Source organism: Brienomyrus brachyistius, chromosome 6, assembly GCF_023856365.1.
Source record: "Brienomyrus brachyistius isolate T26 chromosome 6, BBRACH_0.4, whole genome shotgun sequence".
In the NCBI taxonomy this organism is placed as follows: Eukaryota; Metazoa; Chordata; class Actinopteri; order Osteoglossiformes; family Mormyridae; genus Brienomyrus; species Brienomyrus brachyistius.
This window is the reverse complement of record NC_064538.1, coordinates 5,157,105-5,184,391: the sequence shown is the minus strand read 5'-3', so window position 1 is coordinate 5,184,391 and position 27,287 is coordinate 5,157,105. Positions and strand designations below refer to the sequence as shown.

General features: G+C 45.3%; 1 protein-coding gene across 14 annotated transcripts; it reads right to left on the bottom strand.

The window, feature by feature from the left end:
• Nucleotides 1–608: 608 nt before the first annotated feature.
• Nucleotides 609–27,287, bottom strand: LOC125744675 (ral GTPase-activating protein subunit beta-like). 14 transcript variants are annotated; one of them, XM_049016741.1, is made up of 34 exons: nt 27,108–27,287; nt 22,156–22,367; nt 20,415–20,617; nt 20,160–20,326; nt 19,117–19,303; nt 18,559–18,690; nt 18,064–18,242; nt 17,601–17,648; nt 16,959–17,036; nt 16,429–16,473; nt 15,609–15,760; nt 14,915–15,131; nt 13,568–13,603; nt 12,506–12,707; nt 11,872–12,039; nt 11,535–11,649; nt 11,029–11,176; nt 10,874–10,938; nt 10,532–10,667; nt 9,140–9,273; nt 8,862–9,044; nt 8,616–8,767; nt 7,972–8,159; nt 7,692–7,795; nt 7,300–7,455; nt 6,633–6,842; nt 6,394–6,552; nt 4,951–5,116; nt 4,716–4,838; nt 4,204–4,334; nt 3,748–3,856; nt 3,323–3,398; nt 2,918–3,066; nt 609–2,813 (listed from the first exon to the last, which is right to left on the bottom strand). In XM_049016741.1, exons 2-34 carry the CDS (start codon nt 22,330–22,332, stop codon nt 2,620–2,622), a joined length of 4,689 nt encoding a protein of 1,562 aa, XP_048872698.1. In that variant the 5' UTR covers nt 22,333–22,367; nt 27,108–27,287; the 3' UTR covers nt 609–2,619. The 14 variants fall into 14 exon arrangements, with proteins under 14 accessions (XP_048872698.1, XP_048872699.1, XP_048872700.1 ...); XM_049016742.1 differs by having other exon boundaries at nt 7,300–7,452; XM_049016743.1 differs by having other exon boundaries at nt 7,300–7,452; nt 9,140–9,261.

Below are 27,287 nucleotides of genomic sequence, written 5' to 3'. Positions count from 1 at the left end.
TTTAGACAATTACTCATTATAGTACTAGCCTGGCAATATACAACTTAATTTGACAGGGGAATGTTCCACTTTCTAATCTTTAAATTACCTACCTAATATTGTTCATACAATAAAGACTATTTTTTGTCAAGTATTGGCCAAATGCATTTTCAAGTTATATATTCCTATAAGTTAGGAATTTGACTTCGGTTTACACTACACATAAATCCAGAAACGAGTGTCTTTCTTTGACCAATAAGAAATCGCAAAATAGAGCAGAAGCTATACAACCATGAATCTAGGTTTAGCATATTTTCCACATGCATTCGTATGCGTTAAGAATTTAGTATTGTAAAACCTTAAAAAAATTCAAGACAGACATCTAAAAAAATGTGAGAGAACTCATGCGTTTACATACCACCTGCTGGTTAAAAGTGGTATCGTCTCACACTGGTGAATGGTACCAATAAACCGCATTAGCATTTACGTAGAGGAAAAACATCTGATCTTATATAACCGTAATAAAATATACACTGTAGAACTGCATTTAAAACGGACTAACTATACTAGCCATATATGCATTGTTAATTTATAAGGGTTCTGTTAATAAATACAATAAAAAGCTATAGTTTTATGATAAGAAGCTTTTTAAAATCTTTATTCAATACATGTGTTACATTCAATATCCAACGGTTTGTTTTTGGACACTTATTGTTGGCATAAATACAAACACGCATTTTGTGCCTTTCCTCATAAAGGGAACCAAGAAATGAAATAAACTTCACATTTTCATATTTACACATAGACGTCCAGCTCTATACACCTCAAGTTAAAGCCAGCAATATTTACAGAACACAAGCTGTTCAAAAGGAACAGGACAAAAATCAAGTTTGGGCTGTTTTAAACAATGTACCATTATGTTTCTAGCAAATAATGGCTTTAATAGTATACCCTTTCACATTCCTCTGTGAATTCTCTTTCAAACGTTTTTTTCCCCAAAAGCTGCGATGGGCTGGCCCCCCATCCTGGGTTGTCCCCTGCCTCGCGCCCATAGCTTCCGGGATAGGCTCCGGACCCCCCGCGACCCAGAAGGATAAGCGGTTTGGAACATGGATGGAAGTTTAAAACGTGTATCTTCATTGACATGACAATGTCTCTGCTGAAACCAATTCTCTTTGAGTAGTAGTGTTTGTTTTAATCAAAAATGCCACAGTATTTTTAAATGGAGTGCTCAGAGAGTAAATTAGTTAGTAACGGTAGGCATCCAGTAGGTATATGCCAAGCAGGATCGTTCAATTTATTTTTCATTTTTAAAAAAGTATTTAAAAAAAAACTATTGGTACATATTAGACTTGACACAACCAACAGAAGCAAAGTAGTCCTTCATTCTTGGTGTGTAACGATTATGCGTTGTAAGGCCTGGAGTGGGCTAAGGGGTTGAGACACCTTAGGAGGTGTAAATTAAGGGTCAAGAGAAAAGTAGAATGTGCACTGAGCTAAAAGAGCAGTGAGGGCAAACACACACACACACTTACTTTCAACATAAGTTCACCTTTCACCCTGGAGATTTTGTGTGTCCGAGACCACTGACACTATTAAGAGAGTAACAAGTCTAACCCCTCATACCTTTAATTGTGAATGGTTCTGAAATACATATTGCTTTCAGTTCTTATTGTGTGCCAAAGGACTGCCGAAAAGGGAGGGAAGACTTGGTGGGCTAAATCTGCCATAATGCTTTTTCTGTTATTCATAAAACAAGCAAAATAGATAGACACCCACAAGGGGTCAATGTTGACAAAACACAACATCATGACTACCAGGGACAGTCCTGATTTAAATCAAGCTAAAAGCAGATCATGACAGTACTGAATTCCACGATGTAAGAAAATTCATAAAAAAAAAAAATAAAAAATCTTAATTACACAATAATGAAATGGGGGGGGGGGGGGGGGAATCAATGATCAGTTTGCAGATTAAATGCATGACCAAACAGAAATGCATATGTAACATGCAGGATAAACTACCTGAGACTATTAACATCAAAGTTGCTGAATGTTGATGGCTGAAATCAGGCGTAAAGGAGTTAATCTGTGTTTTACTTTACGAAAAGGCAGGTCTTCTACTCGTGTCTACTGCAATAACTGATGGAGCGACAAAAGCAACATAGGAGATTGCTATTATCTGACTATTTGGTTGTTGTACAGAATATTTGTCCATAAAATAAGTCATGGAAAAGCCAACTGCGGATCAGTGTCAGATACATACAGTGAAATAGCGGAAATCGCTCTACAGGACACTGTCGGATTCTCCAGGGAAAAAATGATTCAGCTCCATCACTCCCCTCCGTTCTGCTACTTAACCTCTTTGGCAGACTCTCTCTACTCTCTGGTACACAGCAGCATGCCCACTGCCCCCCTCCCCAGAGCTCCTGGGGCTGTCCTGGGGTGCCAGCAGGTTTGGGTTGCCTGGGGCGGCTGGCAGACTGGCGTGGCTATGATTCTGTGGTAAACGCACCACTCCACCATGGACTTCCCCTTTAAAATGACATAGCCGAGTACTGAGAGAAGTAACAAAAATAGTTTTACAAATATATAGGATTTGGTGCTGGCCCAGCAGTAGTCCGGTGTTTAGTGGGCGGGGTCAAGGATTCAAGCTCCTCCCTCCTACATCCTGGAAGAGTGAGGTATAGAACTCAGGCTCCAGCTGTTTGCTGCGGTATTTGTTGAAGATGTCGGCGATCTTCTGTTTCCGTCGCACGTGTGGTGGGTTGTACGAGTCACTCTCTAGCCTCTTCCGCCGGCACGCGTTGATGACCATCTGCCTCACTAAAAACCCTGTGGGCGGGGCACACAAGGAAAAAAAAAAAAAAAAAAAAAACACTGGTTGGGTGGGGCTAAGAAAGCAGGCGGTGATTTCGGCACCTGGAGCCAATCCTCACCTAGCGCCCTCCGGCTGACCACCATGCCATCCATCAGGGGAATGACCATGCTGAACTTGCCCGTCGTTCCATGCAGCTTGATGCGGAACAATCCGGTCTTCAGGGGGTGAATGAACACCACCGGGACGTCTTTTTCTGAAGCAACTGGCCTGTGGAAAGAGCAGCGAGGCCTGTAACATGGCACTGAAAGAACACGGGATGATCCATTTATCAACAGCCCAGACACATAATATATGACAATATGCCACACAGTGACCCAAGCGAGGCAGAGCGGGACCCCAGATTGTCAGTGTAAACACTGGTTCTTATACACCGATTTAATGCTCCAGGAAACAGCCAAGATCATCTTTCAGACGCGGTCTTCAAACCTGGGTGTTCAAGCATATAAGAATCACCATTAAATACCTGTATGATGTGCTACTGTTTGACGACTCGACTCCCGTACTGGTTTCTGACAAAAGATCTGAAAGCGGAAAGTTTTCTGGGGAAAAAAGGGGAGGGAAAGTGGCATAAATGGTGAGGTAACACACAGAAAATGCCAAGCAAGGTATTCCACAGGACATTAACTAATCACATTAATTACTAGGACACCACCATTGACTGCTTGACAAAGCAGACCCTCTTCAGTAAAGGAATTTAACTTTTCAAAATGATAGACTGGAGCACAAAATCCACTATTGTTTTTTAAGAGAATGAATATAAAGTGATTGTTAATGCTGACCAGTGTACAACCCTCTTCCATTCATAGTTGGTATGTCTCATATCGTGTAGTAAGGTGAACTGCATACTGGTGGTATACGAATGTAAAGCAAGAATAAAGGGCTTCTTACCAATGTCATCGTAGCGCTCCATCCAAACTACCAGAACCTTTGTCTCCGGGCCCAGAGGAGGTATGTTCCTCCCACAGTGAATTTTCTTTGTCTTCGAAGTAGGGCTCATCTAACACACGCAAAAATCTAAATTTAACATCCTAACCCCACCACATATAAATCTACGTACTGGAGGAAACTGCATTTTGAAGCCCATCGTTAGTTGTACTGCTGTATGCCGGCGATCAATCACGGCTTAATTTCAAGACTCTCTGTGATCAACAGTCTACAAATCTACCACCCCAAAGCCTCATCTCTCAAACTGATATTCAGGAGTCAGTTACAAGTACCAAGACAACTATTGCATTAAAAAAAAAAAAAATGTATCATGAGAAACATTCAGAGTATCCCACTTCATGCTGGGCTTGGGGATGTCCAAGAAGACTGAGGTAGCAGCCAGCACCAGCACAGCATTACCCTCTGCGGCTGGCCGAGGTTCTCCGAGTGGTTTGGGAAGAGCTCAAGTGTCAGGTTGGACTGAATGCCAGGCAGCAGGCCCATCTGCGAGTCCGTCTCCAACGGGGTGTGGCCGTTTTCCGAGGAGTCACCTGCATTCACACGCAAAGCAACATATCAGATGCGTTTCACCTAAACTGAATCCACGTAACTGGATACACAGAAAGTCACTATTTACACAAAACAGAACATGGCAGACCCTGACAAAGACCCTGCATAAAATTTGTCCGAATATTCACAACTCAGGTCTTAACATTAATCATTGATGTAACAGTGCCAGACATCTGAAGGTACAGGCTTGTACACATGCACCTTCAGGGTGTACCTTGCACCAGTTCAAGACAGTGTCAAATTAAGAGCAATGTCAAAATCCTGTACTTAATAATGAAACAGTTAAATCTAAAGGAAAACCTTGAATACCAAAATGACAAGAATTAATGTACAGGATCAGGAAACCATGGGCAACTACTTACTGGAGGCATCTGTCAAAGTCGGAACCACAAATGCAATTTCAGTCAGAGCATCAGCGTAATACAGGACTTTCTTCTCGCCATTAAACATGGATCCACTGGTGTCATCTACCGGGAATCCTTCCTCTGTTAAGATGGAGCACATCAGATAGCCGTGAACGTTATGCGCAGAGGGCCGGTAATGTGGAGCGCAGAGGGTCAAACACCTCCAAAAGCAGGATGGAGCGGCCTCTCTCACCCTGCTGCTGGCCTTCTCCATCAACGCAGGAGTTGATGGACCAGCTGGTGTCCACATTCCCCGTCCACCCAGGGTGACTACCCACATCTACAGGCCAACCCAGGGACAGCAGAAACTCCAGGAAATGTGGCTGGATGTTGACTGAGGATTCCGCGTTCCTCAAGATCTGCAGATCCCAGAATGCCAGGTATGTAAATGACAGCAAAAGCACTGGCCTAAACAGTGCATGCAGAATTCATACTGGATATATATATATAAAAAGGTACATAATGATGAACAAAAAGTATATTTATGGAGCAGCAGGGGTATAGTAGGTTAGAGTACTAATGGTGCTTTTCCACTGGCTTACAGGAACCGAGCCGTACCCGAGTCGTGCTGCGAAGACAGACTACTGCAGTGCGGCCGCAGCTTGCTTTGGTTTTTCACTACACAAGGTTCGGCTCGGTAAAAGCGTTGGACAGTGACAGTGATGTTAAACCAGACATTTACTGTTCACATGGAGTACATCATGATTTACTGCATGCAAAATTTCTGCTAGCAAGTCTGTGAGACTCTTTGTCTTATGTTAGCATCAAACGCTACTGGAATTTGCATTCGCTTGGGTAAATTTGCATTACAAATCCATTCTGTTCAGCTGTTATATATTACTTTAAGTAGATGTAAGTAGTGGAAATTTTCAGGTTCAGTCATCGAGAATGCATTAACAAACCACAACGTACAATACTACTAACAATAAAAAATGCACAGAATATGCCTTTTTTCTTTCAAATAATCCATGCATATTGACACAGAACACCAGTATCTCTATGTATTTCGGCCAATCAGATGCAGATGGTGGTCACACAGCTAGCTTGGTTTGGTCACGCTTTCAGCCCTGCTATTAAGCAGAACTGTCAGCATAGGTTTAATATTTTGCCATGAAAAACCGTCAGTTCGCAGTACAGCTCGGTTCTTGGCGGCAGTGGAAAAGTGCCATAAGGTGAAGTTAATTCCCATAAAGGGTCCTGCTGTTGTACTCTTAAACAAGGTACTTAAGCGATGCTGCTTCTGTAAAGCATTCAGCTGTACAAACACAAGCAACCTTGTGGTTTAGTACACGCAGATACAGTGATATGGTGTTTCAGTTTTTATTAATAACAGATCTGATATTTTCAGTGCAATACACCATGCACATCCCATGCACATCCCATAAATAGTGAAACAAATGGAAGGGCCATTTCAGCCACATGTACCACACAAGGCTGCATAGCGTGTGAATTCATCGCAGGTATGTGTTGCACATGTGTGACACAGTCTGTAAACATGCAGCTGGCCACTGTAAATTGCCCACAGTGTGCATCTAAGGTGTTCCCTGCTTTGTGCTTCTGAGGTCGTGGTCCAAGCGTCCCACAACCTGGTCCTGGATGAGCAGACGGAGGATGGATGGTTGGTGCAAGTTCGTACCTCTTGGCTGGTCTTCTGCCCCGCCCTCACATAAAAAATGAACACCGTGTCAAACGGCCGACAGGGAAGTAAGTCCAGGTACTCCATGTCTTGGAAGAAGCCGGGCAGGGCGGAATCCAGAGCAATCAGGTTTGGTGGGAGGCGGCTATTACCCGATTCCTGCGGGAAAAGCCGGGTCAGCCTATGCAGAATGGCCAGGGGGGCCCGACACGCTGAGAAGCGAAGGCCTCTTTCCCTACCTTCAGTGCTTCTAGGGACAGGAAACCGAAGTGAGAGAGAAAGAGGCGAGCAGTCTGGAACTCCTGCGAGGGCGGCGGGGGCTTGCAGTCCACCTGGGGGTCGGGGAAGGGCTTGCTCTTCCACACCTCCTCGCTGTGTTGCTCCAGAGCTGCCTCGTACTCCATCTGCTTGACCATCACGTTCCTAAGCTTCTCATGCTGCACCTCCAGCTGATGGGGAAGGGGGGGGGGGTGTCTTTATATTACATATTTTATATACATATTTTGAATGGGCGAGTAACAGGAGAGTAACACTCCAGTGGCCAATCAACTTTCAGCTGGGGTCAGTGCTCCTGTGGCCCCACCCCTACATATAACTCTGCTACAAACCAAACTCCTCCTTAGTAATTAGACACATAATTAAAGGGCATATTTTCAAAGCAACAATTTTAATATTCTCCTAGCGATGCTTCCCCTCATCGCCAAGCAACTGCGATAAACACATTCCTGTGTTAAATGCAGATTGGAAATTCATACCCCGTCACAAAAAATTCCAGAAATGTTTACGATTTCAACATCACTTCAATGACTCAATTCCAGTGCTTACAATGCCTCGCTTTCCATTTGCGCCCGAGCGAAAAGCCACCCCGCTGGTAACGGCCGAACCGGCTGAACAGCAAGCGCTCACCGGCTTGCTTACGATGTCATCCAGGTCCGGAATGCTCATGTCTGCCTTCACAAAAGGGATCTTATCGACTTCCTCTGGGAAGGCTCTGTGTTTGACGTTGAAGCGGATGCCCACGTCGTTCTTAGGGGTGGGGCGCCGCTCGGGGACAAATACCTGCTGTGAAAGAAAAGAAGGAGTGAAGGAGTGTTCATTAAAACCCACGCCCAGAGAGGCCTCCATGCAAAGGATACGCTCAGTGTAGCGACAATGGAGGAGGAACAAAGAGATCAGAATAAAAGGAACAAAGCCAGTCAGACGCACACAGAATATAGCTTCATGCATTATTCATGGGAGGTTCATTCAGTTCCACTGCAGCGCAGCCGAACACGTCGGGCGTCACGGAGCTACCTTACCTTCTGATTGGCACGCGCTACTCTGGGCTGGTGGTACAGCTGCATGGTCCAGGCATGTCTGCCTGACACGCCTCGGATCAGGATGGTAACAGCAGGACAGGGGTCTTTAAGAAGGAAAAAAAAAACAAATGGAAAATGTCGTCCTTTGGCTCTATGCACACGGCAAGATCCTGCCAAACACAGCTGCCACGAGACCAATGCCCTCACATTTTATACGGCCTCTGGGACTGACCTCTGTCAGCGCCTCTCAGGCACCATGCCCCCCCCCCCCCCCACTTACTCTGCTCGTTCCCCAGCGGCTGCTCCAGCATGGCCAGTATGACGGAGTTGTCCAGGACGAAGTAGCGGAAGTTGTCCCTGCTGGTGGAGGTGAGCCTGGAGTAGCGGATCAAAGTGTCCTCGTTGAGCAGACTGCACATGGACGAGGGGCCACTAAGGGAGGGGAAGGCGGCCAGCACCTGCATGATGCTGTCCGGGGACGAGCCAAGAAAGGGACACGTCTGGTTAGAGAGACCCTGCAAGATGGCTCATCTGAGGCCAACATTATATACAAATAAACCAGATTGTTTTTTACCGGCATCCCACCCAGGTTGCACCCCAGCCCCGAGACCCATGTTCTGCCTGGAACATGCCCAAAAGCCCGACTAGGATTCACAGTAATTCTAATGTAGCCAGCGCTGTTGCTCACGGTCGCCTCATGGCAAGTTTGACCAGATCTGTCCAGTTTGCCCTGAATGCATAATACCGCCAGTCACCCTGTGTCTCAGGGTTGATGTTTTCAGGCAAACAATGAGGAATCTAACTGTGACATTACACTTTCCTGATTAATAGTTTGAGAACAAAGTATAAATAAAACTCAAAGGTTAAAAACACAGAGCGGTGGGCAGTGACTGCGGTTATGGCGTCCCCCCCCAGCACCCTCACCAGGACAGCGTGGCCTCCGCAGCGTCCTTCACCCTCATGGAGGCCGGGTTGTGCTCTTTGTCCCCCTTGTAGCGCACCTCCTGCTCGCTGGTCTTCGACTTGCTCCCTGAAATCCCCAGCTCCACGATCTCCAGCACCTCTATCAGACAGTCCTGCGAAACACAGATTTCAGGGTTTGAGCCTGGGCTCTGAGGAGGGCCTCACGCCGGCCACGGTCCCTCACTCCCCGAGGAAAGGGCGACCTGCCTTTTCGTCCAGCATGTCAGGGTGCTCTGTCAGCCAGGTGCACAGGCACTGGAAAGCCGCCACGATCATGGAGTGCAGGTCCCGCGAGTGCAGCGGTGCGGGCCGGCTGCACTGATACACGATGTAGCCGCACACGGAGCTGACGGCACACTTCTTGTCCGACGTTTCCAAACTGGCTCTCACCTGAAAGGTGCCGCCAATCAGATGAAGAACGCAAAGGTAACAGGACTGGGTTCCCAGCCCGCCGACGGCCAGCGGTGGGAGTCTCGCGGCGTTACCTTGGCCAGGCCAGCCAAGAGCTCCAGGGCAGCCAGCGACACGCTCATATCGGACCTCCATTGCTTGTTGAGTCTCTGGGTGACCAGGTGGATACTGCGGACCAGGAGGCCGGCGGCTGTATCTGTATGAAGAGCTATGATGTAACCCCAAATCCGCATGCACACCACAGAGAGGGAGAACTCAGCATTAGTAACCACAAGCAAAGCAGTCACCCTATAAGCATCAGGCACACTCAACCAGTCAGCCAATCATACTGCAGCGCTGCTATAGATGCTGTAGCACCACCCAATGAGAGGTCCAGAGCATTGCAAAAAAAAAAAAAAAGACCAATGTTAAGAGGCTTCTTCAGCAAACAACCAATAACTACTATTTTAAAAATGCTTGGCTTCCCCCAGATTAACAGCCCCTGGTCTAGAACCTGGTGCAACACTGGGTACTGTCCTACAACAGCGCCTGCTACTGGCTGGAAGAATAAGAGAACAACACTCTCCTCCAAGTGTATTCTCTCAAAGCCTGTCTGTGGTGAAATGGGGGGGCAATAATGAAATTATATACTATAATTAATATGAAACATTTAAGATGAAATACAAAATAAAATTTACAATGACGTACAATTGTGACACAGCAATTTCTTTTCCCGCAAAAGTAATAATAGTTCACTGCCCTAAAGCTTCAAGCTGATGACTTCAGCAGTATCACCAGTAGAGTGAACACACACACACACACACACGCCACATCACACATGCTGTTAGTGAGACATGGAAACACGCTGACATTTATAGCCTCATAGCTTCAGCACTTTTAGCTGACGCAAAGTTGATTAATAAAAAGCTGGTTTTATTTTGATAAATCCCAAAATCTGCCCCCAGGAAGATCACAACATGAGCAGAAACCCGAATGTAAAATTATTTTTAAAAAGGTTCATGTGGTACTGGCACTATAAATGTACTGTATAGAAAAACATCCTCAAGCGGAACACCGCAGGCTCACTGCAAACTTGAAATAAAAAGCAAATCCACTGTCCATACAATTACATTAAAATCCAGAACTTTCTATACCTGCTAATTACTTTTATAATGCAAGCTAAAAAAAAAAAAAGGAGTCACAGTTAAACTCTGAATTCCCCCCCATCAGCATCACCAGGAACGTATAATACAAGAGCTGTGGACAAGAACACAGTAATGGAAAAACCGGTGTTTAATCCAGAGCTTAGAAGATGGCTGTGAAGAAGAAAATAAAAACATCATGCTTCACTTATATTTGGAAGATATCAGAGTGAGTTCATCAGACAAAAAGGCCCTAAAAACCATCCATTTCCCTGCATTCAATGTGCATGAAAACACAGGTGATTTGCTGGCTGCTTCTCTGGATGGATCCCGCATGGGTCTTACCATAGTCCCGGAGGAGGGCCTGAGCAGGCCGCTCGCTGTCTGGCGTGGTGGGCTGCGAGCTGCCCCCGCTGGTCGTGCTGATACTGCTGCTGTTACGGCTATGGCTCTTCATTGTGCCATTAGCCTCGACGCTTCCCTGCATGGCACAACACGGGCAGACGTGTGGGATGTGCAGAACACCTGTCTAGAGCTGCTTAATGACTGATCGACCATATAAATCCACCCGGGAAGCGAGCAGTCTGTTGTGACTCTTACGCCTGAAAAGGTTTTCAGACTGACACCTAAATCTATTGAAAACGCAGAAAGTCAGTCAGTCAGCTGGGAATATTTAACTCCCCTTACCATTTCAGTTTGCGTCCCTATCGACTCCAGGAGGGCAGAATCCTGGACGATGTTCAGCATCGCACCTGCAGAAGAGATGACCAGCATTGGCACGTAGGCCTTCCTCAACATGCGTAAGCAAAAGAGAGAGAGCAGTTACAGCCAGAGGGACCGACCCAGGATCATCTGCGTGTTGATGGAGTCGGTCTCCGTCTGCAGGGCCCCGATCAGGATGTTCACCAGCCGCAACCTCAGGGACAGGAAGGTCTGAGCTTTGTCGGATACCGAGTTGTCATCGTTGCTGAACTTGCCCTCCAGAAGAACCTGCAGAGAAGGAAATGGCCCAACTGTCATCCAGTTCTACACGGCAGACATTAAGGGACCAAACATCCATCTTGCAACCGGACATCCGAAGTCAGAGTTATGGGGGCCTGCAGCCAATCCCGGGTAGCACAAGGTACAAGGCTGAACTATGCCCTGGATATTTGCCACATACATGCATACATACATAGAATCACAGACTATGGGAAAACATGGCAATTAATCTGTCTATGAATTGCATATGGAAACTGCAGCACCTATAAGAATCCTACAAAACAGTGTCATCCACAGAAACCACAGGAATCAATTATGGTGAACCAGGCACAGGCCTGGACAGAAGGGGGGGGCTGGTTATTCTGACCTCAGACTTTATATTCCCAAAGTGGTGAGGAAGAGAAAGCATTGAAAGCAGGATGCTGATGGAAGCCCTTCTCAGGTCGGTGGGGTTGACATAGGATTTGAACTTGGAAAGCTCCCTGGAGAACAGAAGAAGAATGATCAGCCGCCATTTGAATGTGCTCATTTACTTATTAAAAAAAAAAAAAAAAAAAAAAAGACAATGTACAGAAATTCTGACCATTCCAGAGTAAATATCAGCGGCTAATGATATACTGACCATCTAACAATCACAAGGCATTTCACCCAACATTTTGAATTTCTGTTAACAGCAACACGATGGCAGGGGGCAAATCACAGACCTGTCCGGCAGAATGGTTTCCAGGGCGGAGATAAAGTAGGGAACCACGACGTTAACGCCCTTTAGGTCAGAGCAAAAAAGCGACGTGGAGTTCAAGATGATGCTGGCCAACACAGGTCTACAGATGAAGTCTGAGATCTGCAGACCCTGGACCAGAACCATATAAAACCTATGGGAGAAGGCAGACACTATGAGAAATATTGTGAATGCAGGGACAACAGGCTCTTCCAGTGGCTACCAGAAACTATAATGGTGGAGATTACAGGAGGGCAGTGAGTGTTTATGGCCAGAGCATTACGAGGTGCAAGATATACCAATACTGCAGGTCTACCAGATGGCCACCAGGCTAACCATGTTTAAATATTACAGGCAATTCAGAAGGGAACATGAGCACAAGGCTCTGCAGGTTAGGAATTTGACCTTTTGATCAGAAGCTCACACATTTAAATCCCACGGCCAGCAGAGTGATCGTATCACGGCTGAGCCCTTAACCCTGAAAATAGCTTCTCGGGTGCTGGATAAATGGCAGACCCCAAGTTTCACTCTCTGCATGTGTGTGCATGTCACAGAAGACTAAGATGAGACTACAGCCTAAAAACCAAAAGAACTCCTACATATTTCAATACCACACTTACCTAGAGAGATAGACAGGCAATATCTCCTCCCCGGTTCGCTTGCTGCAGAAGATCCTACACACCGTCCCACAGGCCTCGGCCCTGCCGGACTCGTAGTTTTCGGGGAACTCATTAGTGTCGAACATGGGGTTGGACACCATGGTGTCAGTGGATATCTGGGACCCCTTTCTGCGGAACTCCAAGCCAGCTTGAGTGGCCAGGGCTGAGAGCAGAGATGGGGAGAGAGAGAGAGAGAGAGAGAGGAGGCCTGAATGGACCTGGCCTCCACCAAGCTCAGACTGCAGTATCCTCTCGCACAGAACATTCGCCAAATGCTGACACAATGAGGGGCACTGGCTAGGCCAACATGAGCAGTTCCAGCAAGCGATAATTAACGTGACCTTTACGGTAAGCAAGGCGCTGGTTTGACAAACAGATTTCTCCATCCAGTGGTTTTTAAAACGCTTTGAAGCTCCTGTGGCTTGAGAGGTGCCTGTATATATATATATATTTTTGTCTATGTCAACGAAGAAACCAGAGAGGACACTGGAGAGTTTAAAACACTCCCAAGGGTCGTCACGTTACAGCAGGCAGTTCAGATGTGAAAGAGGAGCAACTGCAAAAACCTGCCACTCGGGAATCTGTCGTCAAACGGATGTCACCGGCAAGTTCCAAAAGACAGACATCAAGATCATGCATAAGATCCATTCAAAAATAATACCAACAAACAGACAAAAACAACCAAATCAACAGGCCAAATTAAGATCAACTCAGAGCAAAAACGCAAAGGCTCAATTTGTGGGGGGGAGGAGGATAAAAAACAATGGCAAGTAAGTGTAAAAATCCCAGGACAAATGGAGTGATGACAAAATGTCCATGGGACGTATCAGATTAACAAAGACGGGGTTGGTACTGGCCAGCAACACAGGAAGGACAGGGGCAGGTCCACATCCCCAGGATGCAGTGCAAACAGCGAGAATGAAATGGCGGCAATGTAACAAAGCAACAACGGTGGCAATGGAGGGGAAAAGAAAATACTAAAATACTGACTGCAATTTAAGAGAAGCTAATGCTCCTACTTACAAGATTTATAAGAAAGAAGAATTTGGATAAAAGATGCTGCAAGATAATAGAAATAAAAAGTAGAAACAAATCAAAGGACAGCAGTATTATAAAATATTAAGATGGTAAAAACCAATTTTTATTTCTGAAAAGCAGCCTCTCTTGGTTTATGTTGTACAACTTCATTAAAAATGAAACCTTCGGTTGTTCTCTGAAAAAATATATATATATATATGCCTTTTCAATTAAAAGCCAAAAGTCCAAAACGTAATGCTTGTACTTCATCAAGGTTGCAAAATGGGGGGCAGTTGGTAAATTTTCAGACATCTGATATATAAACTTTTTTTTTTTTTTCCAGAGAATAAATGTTGGTAACTTTAGAGAGCCTGCTATCAGGCAGAGACTTAAACACAGCAGAGTAGCAGTCAGATACCAGCCAGAACACAGACATCCAGCATGCAGAACAGGACGAAGGAACAGAAAGGGGCGACGGGGAAACACACGCTGGATTTAAAGACAAGACTTCAGCTACTGAACACACACAGGACTCTTCAGCTCAGAGGCATGTTAAACACAGCAACGAGGCACCGGTCAGCAGCAATGGGTACCCAAGGTGAAGCCAGCACCTTGACACTGAAGAAGGGAAGGTCTTGATGAAAACATCAGGAAAGAGGCCCCCTAGAGGCAGCTAAGACCCAAGGAGGGATTAGTCACGTCCGTATGCATGGAGACTGGGTTCAATTTCAACAGCACGTAGTGTGTGAAACGAGAGAGTAAAATCATGCTAGCAGCTGATTGGATTCAATTCACTACTGACTCCATCCTATCCGTTTCAACTGACCCACTTGGCAATTCACCAATTTTTGTCTGGCAATCACCAGGGAAAAGTGATAGGGAAATATACCTTGTTTTCCTTATTGTCATAATCATGTCTCCGTTATTGCCCCGACAAAAGTACTGCTCATTATTTAAAAAGTTCATTTTCAAGCTGGAAACCTTTTTATATTGGAAAAAGTCAACTAAGTTTAAAGAGTTCAAGAAGAGCAGGCTGCTTGGAGTTGAAGAGGTGGGGTCTTGGGCCCTGGTGCAGCAGTACATCCAGCAGGGGCTTGGAGAATATTTGTAGAGCATATTTATAGTAGATCAGGTTAGCATGAAAGCCGAGGTTTTGGGAGGCCTCTGAGCTGAAGCGTTCAGATGGAACTCATACGTAGGCCACGGCAGATGGAGCGCTTAATCTTTCAGGTACGAACTTGGGGAAAAACAGAAGAGGAAAGAGGCACAGAGCAAACAAAACACTGAAAGAACAAAAGAAAAAAAAGACAGAAGGTGAATGGCAGGCCATCACAGACCAAAAGCCAACCTTACCAGTCATGGTGTTGTCCCTGTTGAAGCCATCATGGAGTTTACAGTGCACTAGCGAGGCATCAAAAAGCCACTGGCCAAAAAGGTTGAGGATGCTGTTGACCTTTGGTCTGGAGGGGGCCGGCAGAGGGCGAGGCTCTGCGTTCGTTTGGTTGGGACTGGACAGAGGGGACGAGGAGGTGGTCGGGTGAGACACTTTGGGCGGGTGGGCAGTAGTTCCCTGGGGAGGAGATTAAACATGCCAACAGTTACACTGCAGCTGGCAGATGCAGAACAGGTTACAGGGAAACAGCTGAACAAACACTGCAAGCATGCAACTGAGACTAAATGTCAACACAACTCTACGAAATCTGACAACTTCATGAAAGTTCCTCTTAAGTTTAGATGTGGAAGTCACTGCTGCTCTCTCTAAAAATGTCTAAAAAGAAGCTCAGGACATGCTGTTGGAGACAAAGTCAAGAAGTGGAACCCACTGTAGAGGTGGAAAATTCAGGTTCAGGAAGTACAAATCCAGGATAAGATTTGGTTTCAGCCAATCGATTCAGTATCGAGTCACAGAGAACTCAACTGGACAATTGATACAGTCTAGGTCTGGATTTGTACTTTTTGAACCTCTGATTATAGATATTGTAGTCTGTTGTTAACATATAACTATCACTGCCAGGGGGATGTGGTACTCGCCATGCGTGTGGCTCACCGTGGAAGCTTTGCTGGTCGTCTTATTGACTATTGTGGTCCGGTGCCGACGGCTGTGTGGGGGTGTGGTGTTTATGGCACTGGGGGGCGGCGGCATGCTCAGCCGGTTCACAGGTGTGGGCGGAGCACTGTCCGATCTCGGCCGAGAGATACCTAGGGAAGAGATGAAGATGGTTAATGGAGGAAGCTGCATTAGTGCATTCAAATATACACCCTGAAAATCCATTACAAAGCTAACTGGTGAAGACCCTTTAACCAAAGAGCAAAATCACAATTTGCAGAAGTCCCTCTGAACAGGGTGCCATTCACCACTGTCAAATGATCTGGCTGCTAATTTAGTCTCCCATGACCATAAAATCACAGAAACCCAAGAGTTCCTGATTCGCTATGTCCTAGATCATTCAGTAAAGAAACAGCAAGCCCTCTTGGCGCACCTGTTCACGGACCCTTCACCAAAGCCACTTCCTGCTGCAGAGGATCACAGCGACTTACCTCTCACCATGCAGCTCTGACATGTAAGCACGGCTGCTAAAGATTTCTAGTGGTTGAGTGCATTTTACTTCCTTTCTGGGATACAAAAGCGGTCTCGAAAAGGCACCGAGTGCACAGCAAGCGAATCACAAATCAAGCAAACGCCACTCACAGACTACAGGACCAATGTGGCCTTGTGCTCCTGAAAGCATAACATTTTAGAAACGTGAAGTCTTTGACATTCCGCTGCGAATGCAAACACTGATTTAACATGCGCCGCTAGGACCACATGATCAGCTTCTGCCAATCAATTGAAAACCCAGGTCCAACCCTCATGCAGTGCTGAATACCATAGGGTAGCCTCTCTCGAAAATTGTTCCTAGATGTCACGAAACCTAGGAAAGACAGAAATCAGTGTACCCATTTACACATTAAACAGTCTGAAGCATCCAGACCGCTCCAGGCATGCTGGGACCGGATGCACGCCTGTGTTTGTCTAGGGGCTCACTGGCGGATTCATACCCGGCCAACGTAACAGGCTGTAAGGCTGCCCCATAAAAGCCAAAACACAAGGCTGAAATGTGGCAGGGGAGTGATGCTCTGAGGGTTAGAGCAGCAGAGGTTTGAGCATTTAAAATGCTCATTTCAGCAGCTGCTCTGTCGGCTTCCTTCCTAACAACGGTCTGAATGCTTTTCTTCCAAATTTAACAACATTAACAGTCATGCTACTGAACTGAATTTTTTTTTTATGATTTTCCATATTCTGTATTAACACTCCTAATTTCAATCAAAATAAAAATCACTGAACTTATGGACTTAACATCCACATTAGCATTAAAATGTGACTTTGCTGATTGGACTCACACAAGCTTAAATGTACCTAAAGAGGGCAGCCTGGTGCGTACAAAGGTCCTACTCACTGTAACCCCTGAAGGAGAAAGAGAGGATGACAAGGTGTCTGCAAAAAAAAAAAACTCAGAAATGCACATCCAATTTTTAGTTAAGAAATAAATAATAAACCTATAAATAATTGAACCTATGATGTCCTGGCACATACACTCTTCTTACACACACAAAAACCGACACATCATACACCTGACACAGGAAACCAAAGTAACAGCCAGGAAGTCAAAGTTATTTCCATTTGTGCAGAGTCTAAACTACCTGCTGAAAGTCAGAGCAAGAATGTGGAAGGACACCATGTGAAAAAGATCTGGCTAAATGGTTCAGGCCATGTTCCAGACCACAGATTGCACATCAGGCCACAGCAAGCAGTCACTCGACGACAGGAAGATGAAGCATTTGTCTGCTTCTTAACACAAACGCAAAATCATACAGTAATCTCACTTTAGCCGGTAATGTTACTAAGGAGCCCCAGAATATCCTATTCATGGATGCCAGACAAATGCAACATATTCCTGCTCTTTGTGACCCGTTTTCATCATTGGAAAATCAGCCACATCCTGCAAAAACACCACAGCCCCGATTCGTTAGACGATTTCATTTGCGTTCGAATAAGTACCATAAGATGGCAGATGGTCACAGGTCTCTGACTTTGAGGCCGCAACACCTACAGCGGAGAGTAAAGTGACATTTGCAACACCAAACAGAATGAGGGTGGTCAACTTCTTTTTCCAGAAAGAATTACCCTTATATAATATAATAATGACACTTTATTGATCCCCGTGGGGAAATTATCTTCCTGCCGACACTCTCTTGCTCTCCATGACACACAGACAGGTATGTATGTAGGTGAGAGCAAGTTTTGCAGAGAAGGGAAGCCACCTACAGAGGCGTCCATGTAGCTGCTGGTTAAGGGCCTTGCTCAACAGCCCACGGACATGTGAAAATTCTGCAAAAGCCAAAACTCGAACCTGCGACCTTCCGATCATACGCACAGCGGCTTAGCCCACTGAACCACATGCTGTCCCAAGGAGAACCGTACGCCTCCAACTGCCCAATTCATGGACCAGGTCCCTGCTTACCGAGGAAAGCATCCACAAGGAAGCTGATTCCCCTCATGGCACGGAAGAAGATCTGTGGCAGCTGTTTGAGGCAAGGGTGCTGGACGATCTCCTGGGGGACCCCACTGACGTTGAGAAACTGCTCCTGGAACTTGGGCGTGGTGCTGATGATGGCAGGGTTGCTCAGGTCCACTGGGTTACTAGAGAACACCATTCAGGGAAGACAGTGAGGCTGCATGCTGGGGGAACCTGAACTCCGGGGGAACCTGAACTCCGGGGGAACCTGAACTCCGGGGGAACCTGAACTCCGGGGGAACCTGAACTCCGGGGGAACCGCCCTGACCTAGCACAGTTAAGCACAGTAATTAAACTGCTCCAGTTAGAAATCCAGAAACAGAACTGATTTCAACTGCAAGTTTGATAACCATCAATCACAAATTATGCGGCATTACGCAGCTTGAGACTACAAAGATTTCAGGGCACTGAGAACAAGCCCCATAGCTGCGGCACCCTCACCTGAGCATGTGCAGGAAGCGCAGCCAGGTCTGAGCCACGCAGTCGTCATCCATCTCGGTGGGAATCTTGCTGGCATCGTCTTCTGGAACTTTGAACGGAGGGAACGAAGGCCCATAGGTGAACCGGAGCAACCTGGGGGGAAAGGGTGGGGGGCACCAGGGAACACAGACAAGTGTCGCTAAAACTCCTCATACCAAGACGGAGATGAGCAACATGGGCGCAAAAAACAAAACCCATTAAAGAAAATGCTCATTCTGAACAGCTACAGCACCAACATTTGGTAACTGCCAAGAAAAAAAAAAAAACATAAAATATCATGAATAACCAGATACTGAAAACAAATTATTGATTTGAATAAACAAAGCTTCACTTTCTTCGTGAGACAAATCAATGGAATTCATATCGCACCCACTGCCTTGCGTGTAAATTTTTTCTTTGTTCTGATCTGATCTCAAAAGCTTTCCTTCAGTGGCCTTATGTTCTATCATATCAAATTCCGGAACCTACTCCCCTGCTGTCAAAGTGGTCAACAGGTGGCATGGGCCAACCAGTGTTTACCTGGAGGTAAGGGCACATATGACCTTGTTCCACTGCTCCACCACTGGAGGATGGTGTCTCCAGTTGGCCAGCATCTCACGGGCCGTCTTCCAGTAGGGCGGTGTCGGAAAGCAGCGGGCGGAAGCCAGTAACCACACCTCGAACAGCACGCCGATTAGCTTCCCCGCTAAGTTTTCTGCTATCCCACCTGAAGAACATGGATATAGTATACTGACTAAATACACATACGGTACCAGTCAAAACACTGCCAGCTTGCCTACAAAGGAAAATAAGAGTGTCACATCACATGACCTGGCCACCTGACCTAAACACAGCAGAGATGGTTCTGGAGGAGTCTCGCCGCAGAGTAATGGAAAAGTGGACAATGAGTACTCAGCATGACTTCCTTTTAGCCATAAATGCCTACCCCGTGCATGGCTGTGGTGAGCCTGATGTCTATCCAAGTCCATCACAGGAAGCAAGCACACGCAGACACATTCTGGAGACACCAGTGCACCTAAACAGCTAAATGTTTTTGAAGTATTTTTTTTATTATTATTTTTTATTATTAAGAGTGCTTCCAGGATACAATTAGCTGCATTAAGTTTTTCCACAGCTGACAGAACAGGTCTGCTGACCTAGAGATCACATTTTAGTACCCTGCTCCACTTGACCCAAAACATTGGGTTTGTTATTGAAGTTTCACAAAAATATTAAACGTCATCTTGTTGTCTGATGATACCCTTTCCAGCCTATCACAAATCCTTGACTCTTGCTAAAAGAAAAATTTAATAATCAGGCTCAAGGCAGTTTTATGCTAATGTTTTTGCTCTTGAACCAGCTGAATACCACAAGGGAATTCAGCAAGTTATGGAACCCAAAACAAAAAATGCTCAAGCTTTTATAAAGCATATCATGATGAACTACTTACCATCCCCAACTCTCGCTACATAACACTTTTTCAGGAATCCCTGAACAAACACTACATCAATAGTAGGCTACACGCAGGCTTAAGCAGTAACTAAACACTTAGAAGAGCATATGGAAGCTTTGCCGGGACCAACCAGCAACGGTGGGTGGGGCCAACAAGGTGTCACAGATCCTTAGCAGGAAGAGTAGCAGAACCTCCCAGGTCTCCCGGACCATGCTGCTGGACTGCTTAGCCAGCATCTGCACTGCCGAAAGCACCTGCTGACACAGGCGGAAGTGAATGGGGCTGCTCGGCTCCTGCCTGCCACATGGGAGAGACGGAGAGAGCGTTAAGGGCCGTCTTGGGACAGAGAAGAGCGGAAGCGAGGCTACCAGGAACTCCACAGTACCTAGGGAGAAAGAGATTGTGGAGGTGTTTCAGAATGGTCTGAACATAGAGGTTGGGTTCATTAATGATGGGCTGAGGGATGGAGTTCCGAGGGTCTACCAGCGCCATCATCCACTCTGTGTAGACATCCACACACAGCTTGACGGTGTCTCCCTCCAGAGGTAGTGACAGGCCATAGCAGAGCACTTCCATTGTCCATTTGACCTAGGAGGAAAAGAAAGACTGATATACTTTGATCCCAAGTGGGGAAAAAATAAAAAATAAAAAATCGGTTTGCACACAACAGCAAAGGTACATACAGTAGTACAAAGGTACATACAGAAAGTCTGAAGACGACACACAGTGTAAGCAAGGTTGTGCAAAAATGCAAGATATCCTTAGAAAAGTAAACATCAACTAGCAGGGTTGTACGGAGTCACGTGCAGTTATGTATGGTGTCATTCATTTCTATAATGTCAGGAGGAGGTGCCATTTTGTCTGAAGGAGGCAGGCAAAAAGGATCCCCAATATTGCGACTTAGCACACTGGGGTGAAATGCTGGGGACTAAAAGGTGAGGTATGGGTAGAACCGTTTATAATGTTGATTTTGTCGTCATCATCATCATCTTTTCTGCAACTCCCTCCAGAGGGTCCAAGGGCAGTCCTGACGTGGATTTGACTTTTCTAGATCACCTGAGCTTATCGGACTTCCACAGCTCACTACAGTCGACTGAAGTACACTGGTTACTATACACTAGTGAAAAAAATTTTCACAAAAAAAAAAAATTTTTGCTCAGCATATCTGAAGACCTGACCATCCCCAGAAAGTAGAGTCTGTTCTGAGCATTCTTTGTTATTCGCCCAGTCCAGTCACTCCCTCCCAGACGGTAACTGGTCTCTGACTCTCCTTGGCATGCGGGAACTCCACCGCTGACTCCATTGACTCACTGATGCTGAGCTGCAGGTTGTTATCCCTTCACCACAAGACAAAAGCCTCTGACTCAGTTCCACTGCTGATGCACACTACAATGGAGGAGTTTGTCAGGGAACTCCTGTAGGTCGGATGAGCTGGCGTTGTACTGGAAGTCCATCGTGCAACGGATGAAATGGAGGGAAGACAGTAGGATCACTGAGATGTCCCAGTGTTGCTCAGCACCATCTCCGACACACAGTCCTCAAGCCTCAAAAAATTGTTGATCTTGTAGCCCATGATCAAAGAGGCTAGATGGCATTGACTGCACTGGAGAAGTTACTCAAACTTGCAATGTGGACTTGTATAGTCTTGACAAATACACGCTCAGTAGCTAATGCACCCAAATAAAGTAAAACAGATCTCCTAAGAAAGTTTGGGAAGTGAATGAAAGTTATTTTGTTTTACTTATATTTTGTTATTTTTCCTTACTAACGTTAAATTACTCCAGACTATAAATAGTAACTGTGAGGTAAGGAAGATCATTCTGGCTAAAGAAACACCGGAAAATATAATAAGGACAACAAGACCCAAGAGATGTTAGTGCTCCAGCAATAAGAATGCAGATGGCCAATGTGCTAACACATGCTAATTAATACAGCTGCTCCTGCCAAAGAGTCAATGGATAAGTACGCAAGAAATTAAGTAATAGATTAGTGTCTTGTGAGGCTGTAAAAGAGGCTTCTTCCATCTATGCATTTAAATCAGTTGCACCCAGACAGGAAGAGACATTAGAACTGAGGTTTAGTTGAAAGGAAACGTAAAAATAAGTTTCTTGACCATAACAACATACCTCTTTGTCGGTTTTGAGGATGCTTTCCGATCCAGGGGTGCTGAGGGTCGCCCCAAGGGGGCGCACCACAGTATTGGCCACTTCGCGGCCCACCGTTGGGGGATACGTATGAAGGACGCTTAGGTGCCCCTGGTCACTCTGGAGCGCCAGGTGCAACGACCTCCACTCTGAGTACATGGCACTGCTCTGCTTCTACTCGTTCCGACAATGACCTGAAACAAAGCACAGAGCTTTCTTTAGAATCAGGGGCAGTGGCTCCACGTCTAAATTTTCTTTTTAAAAAATACACCCATTTAAAATGAAGTTAAATGACCAATTTTGGTTTTGTAATAGTCCAGCTACCCCAGTCGATAATCTGATGATCTGGCAGCCTGTTCTAAGTGGAAGAATGAACAGCAAAACAGGAAAATCCAGCCATTAACTACCCACATGTGAAACATCCATTAGTTGACTAGCTGAAACCTTCTTCACATTGTGCAGGTATTTGTGACGATCTTCATCTTCACCATGACTATACACTATTCCAACAAAGACCACTGACAGGTGCAACACCAACAAACCTTGATTTTCTGCTGAAGTAGGGAAGCTAAGCTCTACTGAGGATGGGTGACCAGGTGGCAAACATAAAAGGTCAAACATACCTTCAACAAGGCAGTAAAAGCTGCCAAACACCAATACAGTGACAAATCAGAGGATCATTTTTCTTCTAATCTAGAAGGTAATCAGACCCATCACCAACTACAATCCAAAACCAACAATCATTTAAAGCAGACCTTTCACTGCCAAACCAGCTCAACATGTTTTATTCAAGATTTGTGAAGCATGACATGACCACCCTCCCCTTGCCCCAACACAGTCATCCTGTGACACATTGACTGCCTCCCCCTGCCCCACTACCAGATCTCTCTTCAAAGACTCCTCTGACCCCACCTTCCAGTCCCATCGTCACTGATCAGAAAGTGAGAAACATCTTCAGGAAAAAGGACCAGAAAGACAGCTGGCCTCCTTATCTGCTACACTCAGGTACTGTGCTGATACATTGGTCTCCATCTTTGCTGACCTCTTCAATCAGGGTGTGAACGAGCACACAGTACCTGCTCACTTTATATCCCTAATCATTAATCAAGCCCCTAAAAAAATTACTGCCTGAATGACTACGGCGCCTAAATTCTGTTTGTGAAATTCAACTCTTCCTTTAATACTATCAACCCTGGCCTACAGTCCGGAAACCTCAAGAATCAGTGTCCAACCATATCTATGCCAATGAATCCACAACATCCTGACCAGCCGGAAACAGGTTATGAAGATCAGCAATCACATTTCAAATCCTTTCTTCCTCATCACAGGTTCTCCACAAGGATGTATTCTCTCTCTCCCCTGCTTTACTCCTTGCAAATTAACAGCTGTACTTCACACAGTAACTCACACAAAACTCCTGAAGTTTGCAGATAGCACCACTCCAATTGGACTCATCAGAAAGGAGTCGAGCTATCAAAAAGAAACCAACTGGTTTCATGAACACACACAATCTGTGGAAATGATCACCGATTTGCAGAACCCCAGCCCCCCTTCACTTTCTAGGCACCACCACCCAACAAGCCTTCAAATGAGACAAAAACATCACATGCATAATTAAGAAGGTCCCACTGCACCTGAACTTCTTGTGTCAGCTGAAGAAGCTAAAGCTGTCACAGACTATGCTGGCTCATAGCTACATGGCCGTAACAGAACCAATTACATCCTCCATCACTGTCTGGTTTGGTTCTGCATCAAGATCAGCGAATTGTGTGATGTACAGAGAAGACCATTGGCTGTCAGCTCCTCCCTATTTATGTCCTGTACTCATCATGGATGAGGAACAGAAGTCGGGGGGAAAAAAAATGTCTGGCCACTCACACCCTGGTCACCTCCTCTCCCAGTGCCTCCCTTCTTGCTGAAAGCTTGGTAAGAGCACTGAATATAAGGACTAATGACCATCTTTCCCCAGGCTATTGCCCTCCTAAAGAGCCACGAGATACACACTAGCACTTAGGGAACTTTTCCTTATTTAGTCACCCACTGAACGAATTTTACTCTTTTTCTCATCTGACCTTTATTAGGTTTACAATTATTTGTATTTATGTTTATATTATTTATAAACTACACATTTTTTATTCCTGTTTTATTATACTTTACGTTTGTTTTTTTTTGTCCTGATTGTATGCTTACTTGTATATTTCATGCCACTGCCTGCAACAAAACAAATTCCTTGTACTTGCCAAATAAAAAGATTCTGATTCGCTTTATATTTTCTGGAACACGTTTCCAGGACAGACAGTTTCAACGTCTCTTCTCCAGCAGCCTGAGTAACAGTAAAGTCTGTGTGTTTCAATAATTTAATTAGATGCAGGAATGCCTTCGACATTCTCTGTATTAAATACATCAGAAGTTAAAATGTCTTCATCATCACCATTCAGTCAGCTTCCAGTTTAAATGTAATGTGTGGAGGTAATTGTGAAATAAGGCTGCAAGCCTCCCTGAAATGTCCGTCATTTCATATACAGGAAGGTTACTTGCCAGGGTGCTACACAAGTGTTAAATACTTAGTATTAACAAAAAAGCAAGCTGGCTTGCTTTACAACACTGTTTCTCAAACCAGTCCTCAGGGGAGCCCCTGAAGGTCCATATTTTCTGCTCTCTCCCAATTTCCTGCGAGATGGGAGAGAACCAAAATGTGGACCATCTGGGGAGTCCCCCCGAGGACAGGTTTGAGAAACAGTGTTTTACAATAAATTTATCAGAGAGAGACAGGTAAGTTCAAGCAGCTTATGTATTTCAAAAAGTCTGCAGTAAGTCCGCAGTAAGTATGAACCAGGCCTTATGGTGGTGTCATTGTAGAAAATAGTGTCACAATCACCGCCCAGTTTTGTTCTCAGCACAGGGCGATATGCATGTGAACGATTTATCAGTTAATGCATCGGTAGTGACCGATACTGATTAAAAAAATCAAGATGTCAGTCTGTTGGTTGTGTCAGTCTTGGTCGATATTTAAACCATATCAATCTTCAAAATTAACAGCACCAGATCCAAAGCTATAATACATAGCTATAATACTAATAATAAAATGAGCAGCCATTTTACGTAGTGTGGCCCGTAAGGATTTCGTCTTAGCAAAGTTTTCAAACTGAGAGAGGTAAATTTATATGGAGATGTGCCAGGTTGAACATTTTGATTGAGGTGGCCATCAGAGGCCAGATATATTTATGAGGATGGTCAGGGGCAGGGCTTGTTTATGGGGCCCCATAGCGTAAATAAGAGAGAGATATGACGTCAAAAATCCGCTAATCAAGGCGTGAACTGCATTCCCGAATGGGGCATGTTTCACAAAGCCGGATTTCTTAATTAGCTGGATAAATTATCGACATTAATTATATAAGAGGATTGATTCGCCAGATTAATTAACGTAGGGGGACAATCGGATCCGGCCCTGTTTATATGGCCCACTGCATGTTTTCAATTTGTTACTAAATTTGGTTATTGAACATTTCCGCAGAGAATTAAGCGATGTAATGTTTTTCCGCAGCAATCGGCACATGCACTATACAGGTAAATTTTAGAAGCAAGTGGTACAATTTTTTAATCAGATTAGCAACTGCTTGGCTGGGAAGGGACTGGAACCACGACATAAAAGCCAATGAATGACAGCTGTGAGGCAAAATGCAGAAATGAATGCAGAGTCCAGTATTTAATATTGATTAAATGAATGCTATAAACCGGACGCCAACTAAGCAAAAGAATGAGTCACACGAGCAAAACAATTTCTGCACTGGCCAATAGACACTGCTGGACAATGTCAAGTAAACTAAACTATTAACTTGCGTCTAATGTTGCAGTACAGAAATGAGCAGCAAGGACGAACTCTTAATAATACAAAATAAGTATCTGAGATATCCCATAAAACATTTATGTATATACTAAAGTAAACCAGTAACATGTATAATTCCTTCTGCGTAAATACCTATCTGGTCCACACAACAATAACGCAGTTTATGTGGGTGTAACAGCTGTCGGAGTGAATCATGCATACGACCACGGCAGATGTCCAAATAACTGAGGCTATTAATCGGGCTGACCACACAAACAATTAACACAGGTCGTCTCCCAAAGAAGCAGCTTCCCTCCCAGGCCAATTTCGCCCTCAGACGCCACTGGTCACCGAAAGCCAAAGTTAGAAGATATATGTCAGAGTGTGAACCCAGCGGTGCTTCCTGAATTCACACTGACCTACTAGCTATTCCAACCTACCCAGGAAAACAAGGCTGGGCTCCTTACTGCTGGTGACATTTAGCGACAACAACTCAGAAGTGGCCCGTGAAAAGCGATACCTCCGGGCTTCGGGGAGGCCAGACTGCGCCGCGATTCAGTCCCCGGAGCCCAAGCTGACCTCGTTTACTATCAACGAGAGTGATGTCAAAACGTAAACAACAGAGCCCACCAGCAAGTTAGCAACCAGCTAGCCACGGGGCTACGTCCCCTTACGCTTCAAGTACACAAAAAAGCAACTCGAAAGTATTTAGCTGACATTTATACGCCGCTGTCGCCCAGAGTACGAGTTTTTGATGGACCTAGCTGTAGAATTAGCTGTTAGCAAGGTGAAATATTCACCCTGGCTGAGACTGATATATTGTGGGCCAGTTAATTAGCCACCAACTGACTTAATCGCCTTGTTTAAGACATAGCGCCTATATATTAAGATAACCTCACGAAAATGCCAGCACATATTAATTATTGTAACGATTAAAGTTGCTCATAAAGCCAGTTGGTGGGTTGTGTATTTCAAGCGTAAGGACGGGGGCCGTTGGCCGCTGCCACGGTGGATGCGAGCCCCGCTTTGGCTGCTAGCGCAGGCCGCAATGCGGGACAAACATCCCGCTCCATTAACAGCAGTGCTAGCATATTAAAAACGTCCATACCTGGGATACGAGTCAAGGTTGACATATCAGTCCGATATATCAGCTTCACAAACCAAGACCTCGGAACATCATCGCTCCTGTGGCGGAAACCACCGACGAGGGAAGCCTTTATGCTCCGTCCGGCGGAGTCCGGCACTGTCATTCACTGTGTGGAAATCGGAGGCCACGGAAAGTGCCGAG

Excerpts from the sequence above, each read along its gene's own strand:
- LOC125744675 (XM_049016740.1), bottom strand. The coding sequence starts at position 22,332 with ATGTACTCAGAGTGGAGGTCGTTGCACCTGGCGCTCCAGAGTGACCAG. Across the intron at positions 15,761-16,428 it reads TCGAGAGAGGCTACCCTATG|GTATCTCTCGGCCGAGATCG; the intron begins GTATTCAGCACT and ends TCTCTTCCCTAG. Across the intron at positions 8,768-8,861 it reads CTGACATGCTGGACGAAAAG|GACTGTCTGATAGAGGTGCT; the intron begins GCAGGTCGCCCT and ends TGTGTTTCGCAG.